The 16437-nt window shown below is 39.4% G+C and overlaps 1 protein-coding gene across 6 annotated transcripts in view; it reads right to left on the reverse strand.

Annotated features, from left to right (window-relative positions):
- HECW1 (HECT, C2 and WW domain containing E3 ubiquitin protein ligase 1) overlaps nt 1–16437 on the reverse strand; it is a 353016-nt gene that overhangs the window by 128107 nt on the left and 208472 nt on the right. For all 6 annotated transcript variants that reach the window (XR_012157436.1, XM_073332820.1, XM_073332821.1 and 3 more), the window contains one exon: nt 12849–13018. Coding sequence is in view for 5 of the 6 variants with exons in the window: in XM_073332820.1 (XP_073188921.1) it covers nt 12849–13018 (170 nt within the window). In the remaining variant the exon portion in view is untranslated. The remainder of the gene's footprint in view (nt 1–12848; nt 13019–16437) is intronic.

Raw genomic sequence — 16437 nt, forward strand, 5'->3', positions numbered from 1 at the left:
CAAACTCACGGGGAATTGTTGTTTCTTAAGCAGCTGGGGCTAAATTCGGCTTGTTCCTATGTGACCGCATAAGAGGAAAGATGGCAAAATGCACATCGTGCTGCTTCTGAGCCAGTGTGGATAGCTATGGGATCCTGTAGTAGTGAGCTCCATTGGCTTAGCAGCTATATATTATGAATATAATGAAATGTACATTATGACAGGAAGTGTAAAGTATCAGGGAAAAACAATTATTATAAATGCAACCATAGCACATCCATAACTGCTTCAAAAATACTACGGTATTAAACAGTAGCAACACAAAGCATTGCAGCATCACTACTGCAAGCTGCAGAGTTTTGGTCCATAACTGTGGAATAGTGTAGTACTTATATAAAGGATCTACTAGAGGACACTTTGCTCCCAAATTCAGCAGCAACAAAGAGCGCCCTTCGGCCAACTGAGCCAGCCCATAGAATCATAGAATCATAGAATCATAGAATATCAGGGTTGGAAGGGACCCCAGAAGGTCATCTAGTCCAACCCCCTGCTCAAAGCAGGACCAATTCCCAGTTAAATCATCCCAGCCAGGGCTTTGTCAAGCCTGACCTTAAAAACCTCTAAGGAAGGAGATTCTACCACCTCCCTAGGTAACGCATTCCAGTGTTTCACCACCCTCTTAGTGAAAAAGTTTTTCCTAATATCCAATCTAAACCTCCCCCACTGCAACTTGAGACCATTACTCCTCGTTCTGTCATCTGCTACCATTGAGAACAGTCTAGAGCCATCCTCTTTGGAACCCCCTTTCAGGTAGTTGAAAGCAGCTATCAAATCCCCCCTCATTCTTCTCTTCTGCAGGATAAACAATCCCAGCTCCCTCAGCCTCTCCTCATAACTCATGTGTTCCAGTCCCCTAATCATTTTTGTTGCCCTTCTCTGGACTCTCTCCAATTTATCCACATCCTTCTTGAAGTGTGGGGCCCAAAACTGGACACAGTACTCCAGATGAGGCCTCACCAATGTCGAATAGAGGGGAACGATCACGTCCCTCGATCTGCTCGCTATGCCCCTACTTATACATCCCAAAATGCCATTGGCCTTCTTGGCAACAAGGGCACACTGCTGACTCATATCCAGCTTCTCGTCCACTGTCACCCCTAGGTCCTTTTCCGCAGAACTGCTGCCTAGCCATTCGGTCCCTAGTCTGTAGCTGTGCATTGGGTTCTTCCGTCCTAAGTGCAGGACCCTGCACTTATCCTTATTGAACCTCATCAGATTCCTTTTGGCCCAATCTTCCAATTGGTCTAGGTCCTTCTGTATCCTATCCCTCCCCTCCAGCGTATCTACCACTCCTCCCAGTTTAGTATCATCCGCAAATTTGCTGAGAGTGCAATCCACACCATCCTCCAGATCATTTATGAAGATATTGAATAAAACCGGCCCCAGGACCGACCCTTGGGGCACTCCACTTGATCCCGGCTGCCAACTGGACATGGAGCCATTGATCACTACCCGTTGAGCCCGACAATCTAGCCAGCCCAATAGTGCTATGTTATCCTGAAGCACAATGTCTCTTTCGCTGGATGAGTCTCCCAGCGTATATCCAAATCCTGCTGAAGTCAATGAGAATTTTTCCATTGACTGCCTTGAAAGTTGGATAGAGTCTCCACGCACAGACTTGCTATATGCCTATAATGAGCGTGCTGTAGAAACGAAAAATAGAAAAAGTTCCCCTGACATTAAATTCATGTGTTCTATAAAATTCTGAGTTAGTGGTTGATAGACTCTTTAAAAATAGACTCTTCTTTGGAGGCTTAGATAGCCTAGCAAGACTTCTCTTGTTTTATTAATAGCACATTTCAGGACAATGCCATTAACAATAGAAAAGAACTCATGGAAACATCAATTTCAAACACCACTTCCACAGTTAATTATCATTTCTCATGCATTCCTCCATGTAGTACCTACATATTTATTAGTATAGCACAGATTAAAAATACTTGGAGGACTCCTATGAGCATTGAGGTGTGAGACTTGCAAGAATTATATACTTTTTGGGGAACAGAAATTGCAGTTAAATTTTATATCTAGCAGAATGACATATTAAAGCAATCTAATGTATTTACTTCTTGCTTTTAATCAGTTCCTGAAGGAAATCTGAGCTGTCTTGGGCCTTCACACTTCAATTATCATCAGATATTCAGAAATTACAGCTATACACACTACAACTTCTGCATACAGTTGAATAAATTTTGGATCTTTTCCATTTTGCTTGGCTGTTTGTTAGCAAGTGCTGTATAATGAGGCTACTGTACACAAGGCTTTGCGTATGGTGGGTGAAATCGGGGCATCATTGAAACTTTGGCAAAATTCACATTGACTTCAGTGGAATCAGGATTTCAACCCTTGTGTAGAAGCTGGACCTAAACTCTGTGGGGTAAAGTTCTTCAGTTTCTATGGCAGAAAAAAGTTTGGCAACAGATTTATTTATATTTTGAAATGGAGTGATTAACTGAATTAAATAACAAAATGAACAGTTGAATCAGTACAGTGTCCCTACTGTTATTTATTTAGGGCCATGCTGTAAATTCCTTGCTTACTCTAGGATTATTCTTGTGAGTAACCTCTTGTCAACGTGAATAAGGGAGTCACAATCTGGACCTTAGATATTAAATTGAGTTTAATTTACATCTTCCCAACATTTTCAGAAGGCAAAATCCTGCAGATGTTTGCACTGACAAGCCCCTGGTTAGACTGTGGAAGTTGTCAGGATGAGGAAGCTGAAGGCTGTCAGCACCCTGGAGCTTTGGGGAGCTGTTTGGATGGCAAGATAAGCACATTAGCTAGCTAATGTGTGATCATCAGTGAAATTATGTGATGTTTTAATTGGCATCTGTGGGTGATAACATCCTATTGGGATGAATGGGGCAGTTCAAACCTTTGAAACCTATTATTTCACGTTGTCTGGAAGACAACATAACAATAATTTATACCTGAATCACACTTTCCAGGTTATATTTCTCACCATTAGCTCTAAAAACACTGACCAGAATTTTCATACCAGGATGCAAAAATTAGACTCCCTAACACCACATTTAGGCACCTAAGTAGAAATGGCCTGATCTTCAGCAGGACTGAATGCCAACAAATCCCAGCAAGTCAATGGGAGCTGCAGATGTTCAGCACTGATTTAAATCACATAGTTTTTATTTTGATGCCTAGTTATGGACTTAGGAACTTAATTTAGCCATCTAGATTTGACAATTTTGCTCAGAATTTTTTTTTAAATTAACGTTTTGATTCTGGAGCATAATTCTGTGGCCAGGGTAGATTCTTGGACTCCACAGCAAATTCTGTGCCAGGGAATCACAGAATAAATAGGAACGCTGTCCCCGCCCCCCACCCCTGTCTTTCTCTCTCATGAGAGGTGTCAATAAGAAGACCAAGGGCCTGAGCCTTCAATGGGTTTTAGATCAAGCCCTTATTTGATGAGGGTTTCATTGTAGTAAGGTCTGTAGCACACTGGGTGACATAGCATGGGATTTTCAAAGATTTAAGACTATAAATTCCATTGATCTTCAATGGGACTTTTGATCTTTAGTCATGTAGGTGCGTTGGAAAATCTCACCCAAAATTATTAATGGAGCTCACAGTTTTTGTATGTTTTTTTAATAAAAGGAAACAATCTGCTGAACTGAACCAAGATGTTTAGAAGGTAGTGAGGTTAGTTGGGTGTCGACAAGATGTATTTGGCTAAATTATTCTTATAATAATTCTTTCCATTTATCTAATCCAGCATCCCTTTTACAACAATGATTAATAGCTATATTTATGCAGATCACTTAACCCAACACTAAAATGCACCTACCTTCAGAAAAGCAGCCACCATTTTGCACCAAAAATACGTAATTAAGACAGTAACAACTAACAAACTACAGGTAGGTCAGACTGTGGGTACCCTAGTTATAGTTTGGCTGGTAATCTGGGCTCAGACATCCTTTTAAACTATAAATTACAAGAACCTAAGATTTATGTCTTATCTAAGAGATAACACTTTCTACCAGCTTAAATACACCGGATGGAGGTAACAGCCGATTTTTAGTGGCATATGGATGGGTGCCCGTTCCTGAGACTCTACCCACTCACTGGTAAATAAACAAAACACTCACAAAGCTAGCTTAACCAAACTGCTGTAGTTATTAAGAAAGGAATATTGTAAATATGTCTTATATTAAAGTCTGAATGGCCCCGAAGTACTCTAATTGCAAACTGAGAGCATTTTCTAACCATGCTTGGGAAGAGTGAACTATTTCTTGAACAAGTATTTTTTTCATTCAAGCTTGTGATTCCCAATCATTCCAAGTCCCTTGAAAACAAAATAAAAACCCTGTCATTGAAAAACCTGGCACTACTGCTCCTCAGAATTAGGTTGATGAAGGCAGACATAGGGACCTGGTTTTATTTAAGTCTTGCAGAAAGATTTGTACTGACTGCGTGATGAGCTACTTTACAGCTTGCTGTCATTAAAAACATATTTTGAAAGGACCTCATACAGAGAACATGATGCCAGAGGCATCTCATTAGGAGAGATGAACATAATCAATATGCATCCCACCTTATTTCCATTCTAGTAGGGAGAAAAAAGATTTATGAAAAGAACATTCTTTCATAGAATCATAGAAATGGAGGGTTGGAAGGGATCTTCAGAGGTCATTTAGTACAGCCCCTTGCACCGAGGAAGGACTATTCCTGATAGGTGTTTGTCCAAACTGTTCTTAAAAACCTCCAATCATGAGGATACCACAACATCTCTTGGAAGTCTATTCCAGAGCTTAACTGACCTTATAGTTAGAAAGTTTTTCCTAATGTCTAACCTAAATCTCCCCTGCCACACATTAAGCCCATTACTTCTTGTCCAACCTTCAGTGGAAACAGAGAACAACTGATCACGATCCTCTTTATAACAACCCTTAACAAATTTGAAGACTGTTATCAGTCCCTCCTCAGTCTTCTTTTCTCAAGACTGAACATGCCTAGTTCTTCTAACCTCTCCTCATAGGTCAGGTTTTCTAAACCTTTTACCATTTTTGTTGCTCTCCTCTGGACTCTGTCTAATTTGTCCATATCTTTCCTAAAGTACGGCACTCAGAACTGGATGCAATACTCCAGTTGAGGCTTCACCAGTGTCAAGTAGAGCAGGTCAATTTCCTGCTGTGTCCTACATATGATACTCATGTTAATACATCCCAGAATCATATTAGCCTAATTCTCAGCTACATCACATTATTGACTTATATGTAATTTGTGAGCCATAAGAGCATAAGAATGGCCAAACTGGGTCAGACCAAAAGTCCATCTAGCCCAGTATCCTGTCTTCTGACAGTGGCCAATGCCAGGTCCTCCAGAGGCAATGAACAGGTAATCATCAATTGATCTGTCCCCTGTTGCCCATTCCCAGCTTCTGGCAAACAGAGGCTAGGAACACCATGCCTGCCCATCCTGGCTAATAGCCATTGATGGACCTATCCTCCATGAACTTATCTAGTTCTTTTTTGAACCCTGTTATAGCCTTGGACTTCACATCACCCTCTGGCAAAGAGTTCCACAAGTTGACTGTGTGTTGTGTGAAGAAATACTTCCTTTTGTTTGTTTTAAACCTCCTGCCTATTAATTTCATTTGGTGACCTCTAGTTTTTTGTGTTATGAGAAGGAGTAAATAACACTTCCTTATTTACTTTCTCCAAACCAGTCATGATTTTATAGATCTCTATCATATCCCCCCTTAGTCATCCCTTTTCCAAGCTGAAAAGTCCCAGTCTTATTAATCTCTCCTCATATGGAAGCTGTTTGATACCCCTAATCAGGGCCGGCTCTAGGCACTAGCTAAGCAAAATGGTGCCTGGGGCGGCGCTGTTGAAGGGATGGCACTCCGGCTGTTCTTGGGGAGGCAGTCCGGCAGGAGCCCCAGTGGCAATTCAGCGGCAGCCCCTCTCCATTGTTTCCCGTGGTGGCAATTCGATGGCAGCTCCCTCCAGTGTTCCTGTTCACTCTGACGGCGGTGTATTCAGCAGGTTTTTGTTTGTTTGGTTTTTTTTGCTGCTTGGGGCGGCAAAAAACGTAGAGCTGGCTCTGCCCCTAATCATTTTTATTGCCCTTTCTGAACCTTTTCCAATTCCAATATATCTTTTCTGAGATGGGGCGATCAAATCTGCACACACTATTCAAGATGTGGGAGTATCATGAATTTATAACTTCTGTAACCTTCAGATTATTTTCAACAGTACTGCTGCCTAGCCAGTTATTTCCTATTTTATAGTAGTTGTGCATTTGATTTTTCTTTTCTACTTGTAATACTTTACAGTTGTCTTTATTCAATTACATCTTGTTGGTTTTAGACCAATTTTCATTTTTTTCCCCACAGGCTTCCTTTCCATTTTACATACTGTTAGTGTGATGGAACCACTTAACCATTAGTGTCATAGAACTTTGCAGACTACCAGGTAGCTTCATGCTTGGGACATGTAGGGGACCTTACATGGGACCTGATTCTGATTATATACCAGTTTAAGTCAATTGAAATCAATGGTGTGAACCAGGTGTTAGATCAGAATCAAGCCTTTGATCTCCCAAGGATTAAATACAACATATACAGAGAAACCAACACTTATGACTAATCAACCCTAAAGGCAATTTCCTGTCTTAACCAAATACTTTAAAAAATCTCCAAGATTTCAAATATAATAGTGTTTGGTCCTCATGAAGACTTTTGAGAAAAACAGGGCTTTGACTTCATTCCTTATACCAGGGACAAATTTGGCTCAGCCCTTTCAGCAAGAATGTTTGCTACGCCCTTGGGACTGACACCTCTCTGCCTGAAAGGGGAGCTGAGACAGAAAAAGGAGGGGGAAAAGAGAGAAGAGCTTATTGCAGGTTTGGGGCCAATGACTTCACAATGTTCACAAGATAAGATAGTACAGTAAGAGCCAGATCCTCAGCGGGTGCAAATAGGGCAAATTACAACAGTCTATGCTATTATATCTATCAAATCTTTGTTGAGAAGCAGGAAGAGATGGACAGAGTTTTTGAATATGAGCACCAGTGAAGTGGGAAGTAATATGGTTATTTACATATGACAATACAGATATAAGATTTTTTCAGCATTTCTATTACCAACATATTTGTATTGTTGCAATAACAAATTGACCATCATTCCCATAATCCTGTGTGCAAAATACTGCAGTAACAGAATTTCATGTTGTGCCTCTGAGAACATGTAAAGACACAAATCACAAATCAGCTTTTCAGCTGTGACAAGAGATGTCACCTTGGCTGTAGGATGCCTCTGTGAACAACCCCATGTGTGAAAACTCTTTCACTTCACTCAGAGCCCTACTGCAGGTGTCAAAATGCTGCATACTACTCCCAAATTTTAATAAGAAATTTCCATTTGCTTGTGCCCTCTCATATAAAGCACTGCAAAACAGATCAAATTAGGAAATTTTCAACTCATATCTATCTGTAACTTGAGCTGAATGGTTCTTGAATGAAACATGGAATAAAAAATATTATCAATATTACTTCTGAGACAGATGGAAAATTCCATGTGGGAAAGTTATCCTTTCATTTATTACTTTAGGAACTAAAAGGTCTCACAAATTTAACACATGATGTCCCTCCATGTTACATTTAGACTTGCTTATTAAGTGGCAGATACATAAAATCTAGACTAAGTAGAGAAATCCCCCTGACTACACCTTTGAAATTATTTATTCCAGAAAACATATCATATTTCCTGTACTCATTAAATGTGATACAGCTATTCTGTTTTCAACAGAGTAGACTATGGGAATTTCTCTTATATAAGGCTATGTCACACTTTTTAGGAAGTTACTCATTTTTTTGAGACACTTAAGCACTGGCACATTAGATATGATCATTATTGCCACTTTTCAGATGCAGACCGTAAAGAATTTTACAAAGGTAGGTTGTCATAAATATAAAGGGAAGGGTAAACCCCTTTAAAATCCCTCCTGGCCAGAGAAAAAAAACCTCTCACCTGTAAAGGGTTAAGAAGCTAAAGGTAACCTCACTGGCACCTGACCAAAATGACCAATGAGGAGACAAGATACTTTCAAAAGCTGGGAGGAGGGAGAGAAACAAAGGGTCTGTGTGTCTGTCTATATGCTGCTTTTGCTGGGGATAGACCAGGAATGGAGTCTTAGAACTTTAGTAAGTAATCTAGCTAGGTATGTGTTAGATTATGATTTCTTTAAATGGCTGAGAAAAGAACTGTGCTGAATAGAATAACTATTTCTGTCTGTGTATCTTTTTTGTAACTTAAGGTTTTGCCTAGAGGGGTTCTCTATGTTTTGAATCTAATTACCCTGTAAGGTATCTACCATCCTGATTTTACAGGGGGGATTTCTTTATTTCTATTTTTATTAAAAGTCTTCTTGTAAGAAAACTGCATGCTTTTTCATTGTTCTCAGATCCAAGGGTTTGGGTTTGTGGTCACCTATGCAAATTGGTGAGGCTTTTTATCCAACATCCCCCAGGAAAGGGGGGGTGCAAGTATTGGGAGGATTGTTCACTGTTCTTAAGATCCAAGGGTCTGGGTCTGTAGTCACCTAGGCAAATTGGTGAGGCTTTTTACCAAACCTTGTCCAGGAAGTGGGGTGCAAGGTTTTGGGAAGTATTTTGGGGGGAAAGACGTGTCCAAACAGCTCTTCCCCAGTAACCAGTATTAGTTTGGTGGTGGTAGCGGCCAATCCAAGGACAAAGGGTGGAATATTTTGTACCTTGGGGGAGTTTTGACCTAAGCTGGTAAAGATAAGCTTAGGAGGTTTTTCATGCAGGTCCCCACATCTGTACCCTAGAGTTCAGAGTGGGGGAGGAACCTTGACATAGGTAAATTTTACCCATTGTTAAAAAGGAACAATAGGGTTTGTGGTTAAGGCACTAAACTGGAATTTAGCCAATCTGTGTTCAATTCCTGAGCTGACCAGAGGTTTCCTGTGTGACCTGGGGCAAATCACTTAAGCCAAGCTTTTCAAAGTAGCCAGTGATTTCAGGTGCCTCAATTTTGGGGTGTTTAAAGGCAGATACTTTAAAGGGGCCTAATTTTCACAAAGTTCTGAGCACTTATCCTCTGAAAAATCAGGGCCTTTTATGATGTCTCATGCTGGCCACCCCAAATTTAAGCTTCCTAAAATCATTGGTTGCTTTTGAAAATCTTGGCCTTAATTTCCCTGTGCCTCAATTTTCCATCCATAAAATGAAGTAACACTACTTTCTTTCTCCTATCACCATTTGCCTGTCCAGTCATTTAGACTATAAACTGTTCAGACAGGGACTGTCTCTTTATGTTTATACAGCATGAATCACAATGGAGCTCGTGTCTTGACTGGGATGTCTCAGTGTTATCAGAATATTAACAATACAGATGGTTAAACTGAGGCCCAGAAACGTTGCCCAAAGTCAGCACAAAAGCAAAATTGGTAATATAATCCATATCTCCAGACTCCCATTCCTGTGTCTTGTGCTATAGCTCTCACATTAATCAGACACAGAGCTGTAAGTATATCTCTGCCTGTAGCATTCTTATTTCTAAGCTAGAAGCTACTGGGAAAAACAATTCACACTAGGACATGGACTCAAAGCTAAAGCTGACAGTATGTGTATAGGAGACCAGAAAGATCGCTGCATCAGTCACTAGGGGTGCAACCTTTGCAAGAGAAATTAAATCAAGGTCCTTTCTGCCTTTCCCTAGTGGCTGTTCAGATGAAAGCTGAAGATCCCATGAATACTGTCTAAAAGGTAACACTGTCTACCTGGCTAAAGCCAGAAACACATGATGAAATACCAGTGTGTGTGTGTGTGTGAGCTAATGATGGTCACAAAATGTCGATCAAATTTTCTTTGCAAAGCAGCACAGTACCAAGGCCAAATTCACAGTGGTTGCAATCTCTCTCAAGTTCAGAGTTGCAGCTGTCTATACCTATGGTGAATTACATGCCCAGTATTTAATTCACCCCAGAGCACTGTGCTCAGTGATACACTAAGTATAAAAAGGTGCTATACTGCATGAAATCTAAGCCTACTGGTTAAATATATGGAACAACATAGTGTATATATCCAGGGAACATTAGGGTACATGAATGTAAGTGAGTGAATGAATCATTTCCTCACAGTTTGCATGTGGATAGCACCTACAAAATCTGAGCCAAATTCTGCTCTCGATTAGTTATGAGTTTGGCCAGGCATAACAGCTGATTTAAGACCCCATGATGATTGATGAATGATTTAAGACATTTATAACGACTGCACAGTCCTCCTTCCCTCACTCAACCCCCACCCTGACTTTTCAGGTGAGGTGAGCAAATATCCCAAATTAGACTTGTCATTCAATTAAGAAAAAGGAACATCTGGTTGCTATTTACACCAAGCAACTACACAATGACAGAGCACCTTATAAAAACCAATTCATCTAAAATGAATTCAGGACCTAAAACATTTTCATGGGAAAAAACCCCACACCAGATTTGTACACATCATGGGCCTGATTTTCTGCTTATGTAGTTATATATACCTGTGAAAAATACACATAGAGTTGGTATAAAATGCTGCCATTCTGGTTTGATAGCATTTCCAATTCTCCCTACACAAAGTGAAAGGCAATGGAGAATCAGGCCCAATAACTTTTATTCAGTGGAAAGTGACATTGGTTTTTCATTGCTAAGACATGGACAAGCGGATGAAGGTTTCAGGTCACTGGTGCCTGGGGAACAGAGAATGTATTAAAGGGCTGTGGCAGCTAAATGCCTTCACATTGGCTGCAGAGAAGGCAGGAACGGAGTACAATTGACAGACACCACAATTGCTTAGAATTTCTTAGTCATGCAGGCTAACAGTACTAACGATGAGAGCCTGGAGGCTCTCATGTGATCAAGAGAACCATGGGGCTGGGTGAAAAAGTTTGAAGCCGCTGAGCTCTTTTTTTTTTGTTGTTGTTCAAGCCCCAATTAGGCCATCTGATTGTTTTTCCTCCATCACTCCAAAACTCTGTCTGAAATGGAATGTCACTGAACAAACTCCGACATCCCGGCATGACTTGAGGAACAAGGAGTGCTGACAAACTGTCAGAGCAGCAGTCAGTCTCAGAGGGCGTGAGTCTCATTTAGACTAAAGCCATTTTATACTGCTCTGGTAATGCAAAGGGGACTAAAAGCAAAAGTAAATTATATTTAACTGTATTGACTTCACTGGGGGGGAGCAGAGTTAGGTTTGTACTGAATGCTTCAGAAAATCCCCCTCAGTCCCCATGAGTACAGCCACTTTATCACTATTTGCACAGGGACAGCATGTTCCTCCACTGCAAGTGTTGCCAGCTGCATCAGTTAATACTGAATGAAGGATTCAGGCCATGTCCCTGTTCCCTCCTCTGGTGTATCAAGTACTGGTAGCATGACTACACTCACATAGTCCTTGTGCTCCCTAATGCTGCCCATCTCCTGTGCAGGAGCGTGCAGTCGCTGTTCTTTGAACCTCTTCCCCCCACCTTTGGCATAGGGCTCAACACAGATTAGCCCAAGACTATTTTCCAGTTTATATTTAATTTGGATCCATGCATTTGTTTTGGATTTTTTTTACCATTTTTCTGAAATGGAACTAACTGGCCCAATAGAAAACACTGGTAAATCAGGCCCTTTGTGTTTAGTGCCCTTCATTTACTACAGAGGTGCTGTATGCTGCTGTTTCAGGTATACTTTAAAAGCAGCAGGCAACAGTGAAATGCACTAAGTTCTCACTGGTGCTTATTGAATCAGCAGGTGTAGCTGATTTCAGAGTATTGCTTCCAGGTGTTGAGCAAATGTGCCAAATCTGCCTCTAATTTACATTACCACTGACATTTTTAAATCTCACACACCCCGTTTTGATTGCATGCTGCATCTGTATCACCTCACATAATATTCTCTCTCTATTTTCATAACTACAAGAACTTCAATCAGTCTAACAGCAGTTTTCAAAAACATCCAATTATATTTTTCAATGCTGGGTGATGCCTACATTCAATAATGATTTTTTAAAATTATGGCCTTAAAATACAATATGTATGGAAAGTATTAATCTAACATTCATTTTAGTAGGAAATTATGCCTTTGGCATTAATACATTTAGGATTATTATATAACACGAACAATCAGTTAAATCACAATTTTAACCATATTGACCTATGGGCCAGATATTTTTTATAAGGCTTACAGATTGCTTATGAGCCAGACTTGATGCTTTTGAAGTCATGTAAAGAAAAATGCTAGCCTGCTAGAAATGATTGGGTCAAGAATCGTTAACTAGGGAATAAGTATTTTGGTAGTGTATTAGACAAATAACAGGAGCTTAAATTAGCAAAAATCTGATGTACAAAACAAATAAACAGATATTCAAATACACTGGAAATGTATGGGTAAAATATATTTCTGCCTGAGAAAAAGATAAAATAAGTGAAGCTGAAGCTGTATGTAGTCCTATGATTGTACTAAATTGTAAGTTAACCTTAGAACCAAATGAGACATAGATCAAGCTGTTTGACGCACGCTGCAAAGGGGGTTACCCAGAAAATTTATATGTATGCACTTTTCTATTGAGCACTAACAGTAGTTAAAATAAATTTGACCAAGTTGATTGATTTAAGCTTTTTTACATTAAAAAATAAAACCCTGTTTGGTAACAAAGAAGAAGCTAGATTTTTTTTTAACGTACTGTGATTGAGATATCATCAGGCTTATTTCCAGGTTCTAAGAAAATGTTAGAAACAAAGGGCTAAAACAGAATAGAGCAGTCTAGAGAATGGGAGATACTCAGCTGCCTACCTCTCCTTGCCAGATAGGGTTCACAGTATTACACGTGATCTTGGATCTCTTCTCCTGTCCATGGTGAGGAAGGGCTGGGAAGATGCTGTGCTTTCCAGGCTGAATGGAAATCTTCAGGTATGGGTCTGGGTTGAAGAACATTCCTTTCTTCAGACCCAAAGCCTGGAAATCTGCAAAAAGTTGAATATTCGGATTAGCAATCACATTCCAATTAGTGCACTGGAAAGCCAACAGAACTACATGGGGAACTAATGACAAATTAAAAAGTAAAGGAGGAACATGAAAAATTCTACTACATTACTTGCATTGTAACATAAAACCAAACCGTAACAACTAATTTCAATAACACCTAGGATTTATAAAGTACTTTAAAACTGAAGTACAAGCACAATCCTTCCATCTATGGAGAAAGTAAAAATTAGTTTGTAATTAAGGCACAGGAATGGGAGTCAAAATAAAAGAGTTCTAATTCCCTTCTTTGCCAAAGACTTTGTATGATTAAGGGCAAGTCACTTAAATCCTTTGCGTGAAATCCTGACCCCACTGAAGCAACACACTTAATTGACTTCAGTGAGGCCAAAATGTCACCTTTTGTGAATTCATTTTCCTTTTGTAAAAGGTTCCCAATAAATACACTCTCAAAAAGTGTTCTGTGCATATTTATTTACATTTTTAAAAGAACTATCCTTAGCCAAGATCACATTCCTTTTGGGTGTGCTTTCTGCAGAAAGTTTCTGCTGAAAACACCTCAAAGTTTCATCCTTTAGAATTTGCGGAAACTGAATTTTAGATTTGCACATGGAAATACTCACACTTAAAGCACTTGTGTATTCATCTAACCTTGGAACAGAACTAATACCATGTGAATTATCTAACCAATCACAACAAAGTTTAATTTCAAACACTCACGATCAACTGATTGAGAAAAAAGATTCTGAATTTGAATAATGAACAAATTCAGGAAAATCATGATCTGCTCAAAGATACTCCACAGGCAAAAGGAGAAGCTAAATTTGTCAAGATTCTCTTAATTCTATTTGATACATTCAGTTAAGCTGCAGTAGGTGAAATGCACAATATTCTTTATATGAAATATTTCTTGTAAATATTTTTGATGTTCTCTGCACGAGAAAGGTGGAACTCATTTGAATCCTGTATGTTAGAATATAATGCTTTATTGTTTTTTTTTACAATAAAAGCATCATTGTTCAACATTAATTTTATTGCAATATTATTTTATTATACAATGTAATGTATTTTATTTTTGTATAGTATATAATACAATCCAAATTTTCAAACACAAGTGCCTAAAGTTTGGTTCCGAAATCTAACATTCATCTAAATATGGCTTTAGGCACCCAAATTTAGTCAACTGGGCTTGGAAGTTTTGATATGATATCATATGGTTTTTTAAACTATTGCTGCTTAATGGGAGTTTCCCCCTCCCGCCCCGCCCCGCCCCAGACTTTAAATAAGTCTGCTTCTTTGTACTGGTGAGCTTCTTCTAAGAGAACCTAGGAAAGTACATGCTTAGAGCAGGATTTTTAGCTGCACAACTCCCAGGGGCTTTACTGTGAGTCATGCAGATGGAACCCCCAAGTGCCTCTTTTCAAATTTACTCATAAGGTCCTGAAGAAGGCCACATAGCCCATTATTGCTTGTCTTTTTGAAGCCCATGAAATACCTGTAGATTGTTTTGTATCTCATTAGTTCAGGACTCCTTAGTAGTTAGTGCCTGTACCCGTTGAATCTCTCTTTTTCCAGATGCATTTCTAGGTTCCTTTGGAACATGAAACCACTTCCTTTTAATGATTTCAGTGTGTGATTCTTTATTTCAACTGCTATTTGTATAGAGTTTTCATTCCCTTTCATTTAAAACTCTATTTCATATTGAAACAAAGGCAATAAATAGCAGTTTTGCTTCTTTCTTTCTGTCACTGCCTTAAAGAGATGTAAAATGTTAGGGAAGATAAATTCAACCATTTTTGGAGACTCTTCTAAATATTTTTTTAATATTTCTCTTGGAGGATTGTTTAAAAGTCCTAATCTGCCACATGTTCATTATCACACAGTTTTAATACTTTAACAGAAACCTGATGAGACAGCTGAGCGAATATGTTAGATGAGACCAATTAAAACCCATTAACAGTGGTGTAATTGTGTCAATAAGAGGATATGCTGGATGGATTGGAACTCCTAACGGAATGCTTTGCAAATGAACACAAAGTGTATGTCAGAGTATAGCTATGTCAAAAAGTAGGGACTAAACTCTACGGAGCGAGGCAAAAATATTTTGCTTCACTAGACAGTTTGTGATAAAACCCAATAAAAGATAGTCCCAAGTGAAAGAGTAAATAATTTTGTTGTGGTTGTTCTTAAGAACATAACTCCCATTGTGGGTCAGACCAATGGTCCATCTAGCCCAGTATGCTGTGTCAGACAGTGGCCATGGAGCTTCAGGGGGTGACAGAACAGGGTGATTTTGGAGAGGTCTACCCATCTTCCTCTCCTACTTCTGACAGTCAGAGGTTTAGAGCTGCCCTGAGCATGGAGTTGCATCCCTGACCATCCTGGCTAATAGCCATTGATGGACCTATCCTCCTTGAACTTATCTAGTTCTTTTTTGAACCCAGTTATACTTTTGGCCTTCACAACATCCCATAGGAATGAGTTCCACAGGTTAATAGTGTGAAGAAGTACTTTTTCTTGTTTGTAGTAAACCTGCTGCCTGGTTTTACCATGTCATTTGATTATCTTCATTCCACCAAGTTTTCGTGATGCCTATTATATTAATATCCCCATTTAATACCAAGCACTCTATCTAGTTCACCCATCTTAGTATTTAGACTTCTAGCATTTGCATATAGCACTTGTAAATTTTGTCAATATTCAATTGCTTGCCTTCATGTGTTATATTTCAATGTGACTCTATTTTATTGGACTGTTCCTCACGAGTGCCTGCATGTACTTTACCAACTTCTTTCCTTTTCCCTTTACTAGGATATAGAGTTTCCCTCTTTAATAAATATATCCCTATGGGATGTTTCTGCCTGAACTGTGTGCACCTCTGCACCTGGGACATCCGGCAAATCAGGCAGAGATTTCAAAAGCTGTTGCACATGTGAGCATAAAAAACTTGCTGTATTTTAAGAATCCCATTCTCACATCTGTCACTCTTAATCAAATACAAACCAGGTTAAGTGAAAGAACACTCCACTAGAAAGTACTTCTGTGAGAGTGTGCGGTGTCATGCTCTTTGTAGCATCATTCCACAAATAAAATGTTTTGGTTCAGACTGTAAACCTTATGTTGTACAAAGGTTTAAAAAATGGGAAGCTTGTATAGACTGCCCCTCCTGAGCGTGAGATTCTTATGTACAAGACACCTTTCAAATAAAGTGTGGCTCCCAATTCTACTGAAGTCTATTATGATCAACTGGCTTTGCAGTGAATACTGCATTATCAGCAGTAGACTCCAGGAAAGCCCAAACCATAATTGAAAAAGGGATGCTGATGACAGTGCCAGAACAGAATAACAGAATGAGGCTAGTAATGTAAGCCACAGGATGAGAAAGTATGAGAAAAGCCTC

The sequence above is a fragment of the Lepidochelys kempii genome, chromosome 2, assembly GCF_965140265.1.
Source record: "Lepidochelys kempii isolate rLepKem1 chromosome 2, rLepKem1.hap2, whole genome shotgun sequence".
NCBI lineage: Eukaryota > Metazoa > Chordata > Testudines > Cheloniidae > Lepidochelys > Lepidochelys kempii.